The 7,796-nt window shown below is 39.3% G+C and overlaps 1 protein-coding gene across 1 annotated transcript; it reads left to right on the forward strand.

Moving 5' to 3' along the window:
- The first annotated feature begins 5,244 nt into the window (after positions 1-5,244).
- On the forward strand, positions 5,245-7,504 carry LOC123254333 (endogenous retrovirus group K member 8 Gag polyprotein-like). The gene is made up of 2 exons (XM_044683373.1): positions 5,245-6,725; positions 7,396-7,504. Exons 1-2 carry the CDS (start codon positions 5,245-5,247, stop codon positions 7,502-7,504), a joined length of 1,590 nt encoding a protein of 529 aa, XP_044539308.1.
- The last annotated feature ends 292 nt before the right edge of the window (positions 7,505-7,796 follow it).

A 7,796-nucleotide genomic window follows, 5' to 3' on the forward strand; every position in this document is an offset into this window, starting at 1 on the left:
CCTGCAACATTATTTGTGATTCTTTATACGTGGTCAATCTGGTAAATGCTCTGGAGACAGCAAAAATCAAACCAGTACAAGATGAGGAATTATTTATTTTATTTCGCACCACACAAACGGTAATATGGCAGAGACAGAACAAATTTTTTATAACGCACATTCGCTCTCACACGAATCTCCCCGGACCTCTAGCCGAGGGAAATTCGAAAATAGATGCCTTAGTAGCTTCTGCTTTTCAGGAAGCAGTCGATTCGCACTCGCTACTACATCAGAGTGCCAAATCTCTAAGATCTCAATTTGCTATAACCAAAAGGCAAGCTAAAGAAATTATCCAGCAATGTAGCTCCTGTGCACCCCTCGCTTCCATTTCACTTCCAGCAGGAGTAAACCCTCGAGGTTTAAAAGCCAATCAACTATGGCAAATGGATGTAACACAGTATGCTCCTTTTGGTAGATTAAAATATATTCATGTGATCATTGATACCTTTTCTCATACTGTTTGGGCTACAGCCCAAAGTGGAGAAAAGGCATGCCATGTTATTGCTCATCTTCTAGAAGCATTTGCACATCTGGGTATTCCCAAACAAATTAAAACAGATAATGGAACTGCATATACCAGCAAAAGGTTTGCAGAACTTTGCAAATTATGGAATATCACACACAAAACGGGTATTCCCGGAAATTCCACCGGACAAGCCATTGTGGAAAGGGCAAACAGAACCCTGAAAGCCCAAATTCAAAAACAAAAGGGAGAGTACCAGATTATTTATGAGGGCAATATAACAAAACCTAAGCCTATTAACCCTAACAAATTGCTAAAAATGGTACTTCTCACTATCAATCACTTCTCCATCCCAGAAGGGCTTAATACCACACCTATGCAAAGGCATTTTGAGTGTGATGAAAAGGATCACACTGCAAAACAGCCCTGGGTTTTTTGGAGATTGCCAGGAGAATCAGAATTCAGGGGTCCCAACAAAATAATAACAATGGGTCGAGGTTTCGCTTGTATTTCCACAGACAAAGAAAACATCTGGACTCCCACCAAGCATATCAAGCCCTGGAGAGGACCAGATCCAGATCCAGACAGAGCAGAGGTGCATCCAGGTCCAAATACCCTCCAAGCTGACCAGATCGAGGGAGAGAAGCAGACGGGCAACAGAGATGACACCAATAAGCCACACACCAGCTAGGCTGACAAGGCCACAGACAGGACTACCACCAGTGACTGTGCAAGTACCAAAGACTGATATCACCAAATTCTTGGTGGTACTCACTATCACTGCCATGACAGTCAGCTGCCAAGCTGAGGTTTATTGGTCTATCGTTCCCAAACCCCCATTGTTAAGAATGTTAACTTGGATGGACAGACCCCCACTTGTGTATGCTAATGACACCAAATGGCTGCCATACCCTATGTTATCCCAAAACATCCCTCTGGAACCTGAAGGAACCAGATATAATTATTCAGGTTCTACTGTATACCCTCCATTTTGCATGTCTCTGTTAAGAAATAACAAAAACAATGCTTTTTGTGTACCCCGCAAAATGCAAGCTTGGATAGTGAGAAATGCATCTGATAACAAATATGTGGGGATTGGCATTTCAACTTTAGGTAGAAGGGACTATACCGCTAAGCCTACTTATATACCAAAACCCCCAATTACTAAAAAGGTATGTTCAGATCAGGTAGAAACGTGGCACAAAGATCTACCATGGTCAGATTGTTCTATTGCCACTCCTAGACAAGTAGCCATGCCACGTAGCTGTAGTACAAAGATTTTTAATTGGGGACCTGTATTGCATTGTGGAAACGATGATGCATTCAGACGCATGAATACTACTAGAGGCTATGAGAGATGGCAGATTCCATGTATGCCAATCTCAGAAAAGGCAGACCTTAAGCAGGCTGCCATGTCAGGATCCAGACTTGCTATTGAAGCAGGTCCCATACAGAACACTCAATGGAAAATCATGGCTGCTACTCAGCCAATTCGCAAATTTCAAATTAATATGACGAGTCAATGGATTCAATTTGAAAATGTCACCTATACCAACGTTACTGCTTGTGTATTTGCTCCCTATGTGATGTTATTAGGTGACAATCTTTCCATCACAAAGAATAAAAAGGGACTGTATGAAATTCAATGCTTGAATTGTCAGCTAAACCAATGTATAGATTCTATGCAAAAGAATGCTTTTGTAGCTATCATGTATCAACCACCTATGGTGTGGTTGCCTGTGAATCTCACAGAAACTTGGGCTTCTACTCCAACTGTTAATTTTGTTCAGAAGGCATTTAACCACATAATACATCGCTCCAAACGTTTAATATTATCCATTATCGGAGCTCTAGTCTCCATAATCACTCTTATCACCTCTCTAGCTACAGCATCTGTTGCATTATCTAGCTCTATTCAAAACCAAGGTTTTATACAAGAGATTGTATCTAATTCATCTGAACTTTGGCACACCCAGCAAAGTCTTGACCTCGCTTTTAAAGATGAATTAGAAACCTTGAAAGACGCAGTATTTTGGCTAGGAAAAGAGGTTGAAGCCTTACACACTAGGATCAATTATCCATGTCATTACAACCAAACAGGATTTTGCATTACACCTTTAAAATATGATAATGTCTCTTATGAGTGGCAAACCGTGGTACAGCACATAAAAGGTGCTTGGGGGCATCATAATAGCACATTAGATATTGTACATTTGCAACAAGAAATTAACAATTTGGACCAAATTGTTTATGAGCAAGAAGCTAGGAAGATTGCTGCTAAGTGGGAAGAAACTTTGACTTCCCTCAACCCAAGTAATTGGTTTGGCAAAATCAATCTAGCCAGCATTGGTAACTACATCATTTTCTCTTTTATTCTTTTTGCTCTAATTATAATATGTAGAAGAAGATGTATAAATAAGGCTTCTATAAAAAGCATACAACCTGTAATTCCAAAATCTCATCTTAACAATCCATTGTGCAGAGATATTACGGTATGATATTTAGTTAAAACTACAATATTATTATAATATTGGCAGTTTCAAAATCTTGCATTGGTTCGATTATTCTCTTATTATTGGTTCAATTATTCTCTTGCAAACAGAAATTGTTTCTATTCTTCCAAACATATAAGCCATAACAGCTTTTAGTCAGCTTTTATAATATGTATTTTCTATAGTTAGACTTGAACTGTTTTTGTAATGTCATAACAGTACATTGGATACTGTTCACTTGCATAAGAAATTGTTTCTATTGTCCTAAATGTATATATGTGCTAATTCTCTTAACCTGTTTATGCTATATTTGCAAAAAATACATATGTATATGTCTTTGCTAGAATTTAACTTGTATAAAAAAAAAAAAACTATTTGGATAGAAATTGCTAAAACAAACAAACAAACAAAAAAAAAACCTACCTTTTAATTGAAAGGCAGATTAATTCAGCAACCAAATAGTATGTTATAATTTGGGAATATTTGTACTTTTGTATGTGCATCAATTGTTGTATTCTGTGTTGAAAAACCCTTTACCTGGTGAAAAATCTCGTGCACTCACACTGTGAATTTGGTTTAGGAAACTGATCTTATTTTGAGTGAGAAACTTTTGGTTGGCTAAAAAATATTTCCACATGAAATGTGAGCCAACAGCCTAACATTTTTCATTGTTTATTATTTTTCATCTGTAATGAGGCATTTGATTTTACATCTTTCTTTTCTTTCCTTTATTTTTCCCATTTTATTTTTCACTCTACTTTGGATACTGATGTATATGGGAATCAGTACCAAGATTTTGATTTTGTAGATTAAGATAATTTTTTATATATTGGCTCTATTTGTTTATCCAAAAGCTTAAGGATGTAGGAACCTGCAAGTATTTGGTAAACATCACGGGCCTAGTATGAATGATTATGTCTGACTTCAGAAGTAGGGACTGAAACAGAGCCTTTACAACTTGCCAGAAAGCCTAAGATCGAAAGAGACCTAAAATCCATAGAAGATAGATGGATGTTGGTTACTAAGGTCCTGGTTGGAGGTAAAAGGACGCAGTGTTTTGACACCCTCAAACGCAGGTCGGACTTCTACCAAGTTTCCAACTAATATCTCAATGTGGCTGGCATCTTGGCTCCACCATCCCGAAAATCTGACATAAAATCAGACAGGGAAATAAAACTTCCCTTTTGTCTCAAACTAGACCCTTCTTTCACTTTAACGGCTTGACAACTTCTTACACCCTTGATTGCCAATGGATAACATATTATATCTCCCACATGTTTGGGAAACTTAAGTTTCACCTTAATTCGGGCCTTCTTACATTTTCCAACGTTATTATTATTATTATTATTATTATTTTTTAACAAGAATCTTTTGATTGCTAGATTTCACTTTGCATCTTTTTCAAATTTTTAATCCTCTTNTTTTCCATTCTTTTTTGCTTTTAAATTCATTTTTTTTTTCCTCCCACTCACTCTAATAATTTTTTTTTCTAAAAAAAAAAAAAAAAAAAAAAAAAAAAAGGAGGATATGTAGCAATCCAGGTATATATCAATTGTGATATTATTTTAAGAAGTATTCAAAAACTTAACTCTTATACTGCTAATGATTGATCTCTGCAATCCTGAGTCAAATTGAATGTTGACCTTGCCAAATCCCTAGCCCTTCCCTAAGGCCGCACCCCAGAAGAGAGTCAGTTATCTCAGTCTCCTTACTTCTCCTTCAAGAATCAATTAACATAGGTATCAAACATCAGTAGATACCTTAGGCCAGATCCACCCTGGATACTGATCTTAACTCTACCTATTGTTTCTGGTTTTGGTAGTTTGCATTTTATGATGATTATCTCATAATGTTAATGTATCAGGCCACTGGTCTCTCCCCTTCCCCCCATACTGTTGTAACCCCAATAAAATGTGACAAGAAATCAGCTAATAATAAGCTCAGCTCTTGATCATCAGAACTTACTAGCTGTCTGTCTGTCTACCTTATGCAAAAACTTTCTGTGTCTGCGTGTCTTTATTCTCGCCTTATATTCTCTTTCCATTAATCCTTAACCCGTAACCCATTTTCACACAGTCCTTGGTTCCCCTTTCTGAGTGTCCAACCCACTAGGAATCTTCGTGAAGCTGCTGGACGGCTTCATCTGGCGCCCATCGTGGATTGATACCTGAGAGGAAGACTGCAGTGCAGGACCCGGGACGGTCAACGGACCTCAGGTGGCCTCTGAGGTGAGTCGCTGACCACTAGAAAATGGGTCAGAAACTTTCTTCTCACACTAGTTACATACGATCGCTAAAATCTTTAGTGCACAGGCAAGGATACAGAGTACCAGAAGCTAAACTTCAGGCATTGTTTAAGGTAATTTTGAAATGTGATCCCAAGTTACTAGAAATAGAAGTACTCAATGTACAACAGTGGGACCAACTAGGACAGACTTTAAAGAAAGCGCAAGAAAAGGGACTTAAAGTTGCTTCATCAGTATGGTTAACTTGGAAGGTAGTTAGAACAGCTTTAGAGGCAGAAACCATTCAAGAGTCATTGTCCCAACCTGCCTCACTATTAGACATTCCCCCTAACCCTAGCTCTGTCTATCTTGCTCCACCCATCCCTCTAACTACTCCATCTGCTGCACAGCCTTTGCAGACTTTCCCCCACTCTCAACCTCCCCCGCCTCTCAAACCTTCAAGGTCTGATGGCAACAATCAGGCTACCCCACCACTTTCACTTCCCATTCTTCCTCCTCCTTTTGAGGACGTGGGAGATTCCCCCATCCCAGAGGATAATCCTCTCACAGATGTGCTTGAGATTCCTCCTGATCCCTTACCTCACCCTGTCAACTCTGACAGAACTAAATCCTACCCCACCCAAACTACAACTTCTCGCCCACCCCCACCCCAACCTCCACCTAGAACTCGTAGGATTGTGACAGTCAAACAGGCAATAGCCAGCGCACCGATTGAAGACGCGGTGGACGTTTTGGCTTGCCCAGTTTTGTTGAGAGAAAACCCTGACAATCAGGATGAAGTACTAGCAGAGCACAAAATATTTGATTTTAAAACACTCAAAACTCTCCGAGATAGCGTGGTACAAAATGGGAATACAGCTCCCTTTACCTTGGCACTAATTAAAAATATCAGCCAACAATTACTTACACCAGAAGACTGGTATACTTTAGCTCGATCCACGCTTAATGGTGGCGATTATTTGAATTGGAGACTATATTTTCAGGATCTATCTAAGGAACAGGCGAAAGCCAATGAAAGAGCAGGGATTGATATCTCATATGAACAATTAATAGGAGAAGGTGAATTTCACACCCTCCGTATGCAATTGGCATATACAGAGCAAGCCTACAATCAGATCTCCGTAGCAGCAGAAAGAGCATGGCAATCCTTACCAGCAAAGGATAATGCGCCGAGTTCATTGGCAGAAATTAAACAAAGGCCAACAGAACATTTTTCAGATTTTATTGACAGATTATCTACTGCTATAAAAAGACGGGTTTCAGACCCAGAGTCAGGAGAAATACTTCTAAAAGATCTTGCATACGCAAATGCTAATGCAGACGCTAAAAAGGCTATGGCACCCTTTAAATCTACAGGCACGGTGTCAGACTTCCTGAGAGTCTGCCAGGACATAGGCACGATAGAACATAAAAATTTAATGGCAGCACAAATGAACCAAATTAAAGGCCCTTGCTTCGCATGTGGCCGTTCAGGGCATCTTCAAAGGTCATGCCCAAAACTCAAACAGAAAATTCCTCCTAGCATTTGCCCAAAGTGCCGTACAGGCAAGCACTGGGCTTCACAATGTAGAAATCAAACTAGACCAAGACTAATCAATGACGACCAAAGGCAGCTTCCAAAAAACTAATTTGCGGGCAAGTCTCGAGCCCAGGACAAAAACGAGACCTTAATAAGACTCCTGATCCAGTAAACTGTGATTCAGAACTAAATTTCGTCCCAAATCATACAGAAAATAATTTTGACATAAAAGCAGAATCAAATGTAGAAATAACTTGTCAGATGGGAGTATGTCGCATTCCTGTGCATCTTACCTTTCCCATTCCAAAAGACTCTATTGGAATATTATTAGGTAAAAGCCATTTGCTTTCACAAGGATTAGAGATTTTTCCTCAGGTCATTGACGCACAGATGGGAGGAACAGGAGATATCCTAGCAAAATCCCTCTCATCCTTTACTATCACTAAGGGAATGAAAATAGCTACCTTGATTATTTTACCCAACACTACTACCACCATAGAGGACAATAGCGACACACAGCATGCCAAACCTCATATTTCTAACTTATATTGGACCCAAAAGATCACTAAGGATAGATTAATTATGTCCTTGTATGTAGAAAATGAAATTATGTCAGGCATTCTTGATTCTGGTGCAGACATGTCTGTAATATCGACAAAACATTGGCCTGCGTCTTGGGAAACCATTGCACCCCAACACCAGGTTATTGGTATCGGGGTACCCAAGAAAACTCGACAGTCTGCTAAACAACTAGCATGGTCTGATGATGAAGGTCACTATGGCATGTTTCAACCTTACATTTTGGACATTCCACAATCTCTCTGGGGAAGAGATGTTTTAGCCGAAATGGAGTTAACTCTAACCACATCCAATGTGGCACAAACAAGGTTTTTGGGGTCAGTATTAGACTCCCCTATTAGATTCGCAGATCCTATAACTTGGATCACATCTAAACCTGTTTGGGTAAACCAATGGCCTATATCTGGAGAAAAACTTCATCATCTACAAAAATTAGTACAAGAGCAGCTAGAATTAGGG

Source organism: Gracilinanus agilis, unplaced genomic scaffold (genome assembly GCF_016433145.1).
Source record: "Gracilinanus agilis isolate LMUSP501 unplaced genomic scaffold, AgileGrace unplaced_scaffold20, whole genome shotgun sequence".
Lineage (NCBI taxonomy): Eukaryota > Metazoa > Chordata > Mammalia > Didelphimorphia > Didelphidae > Gracilinanus > Gracilinanus agilis.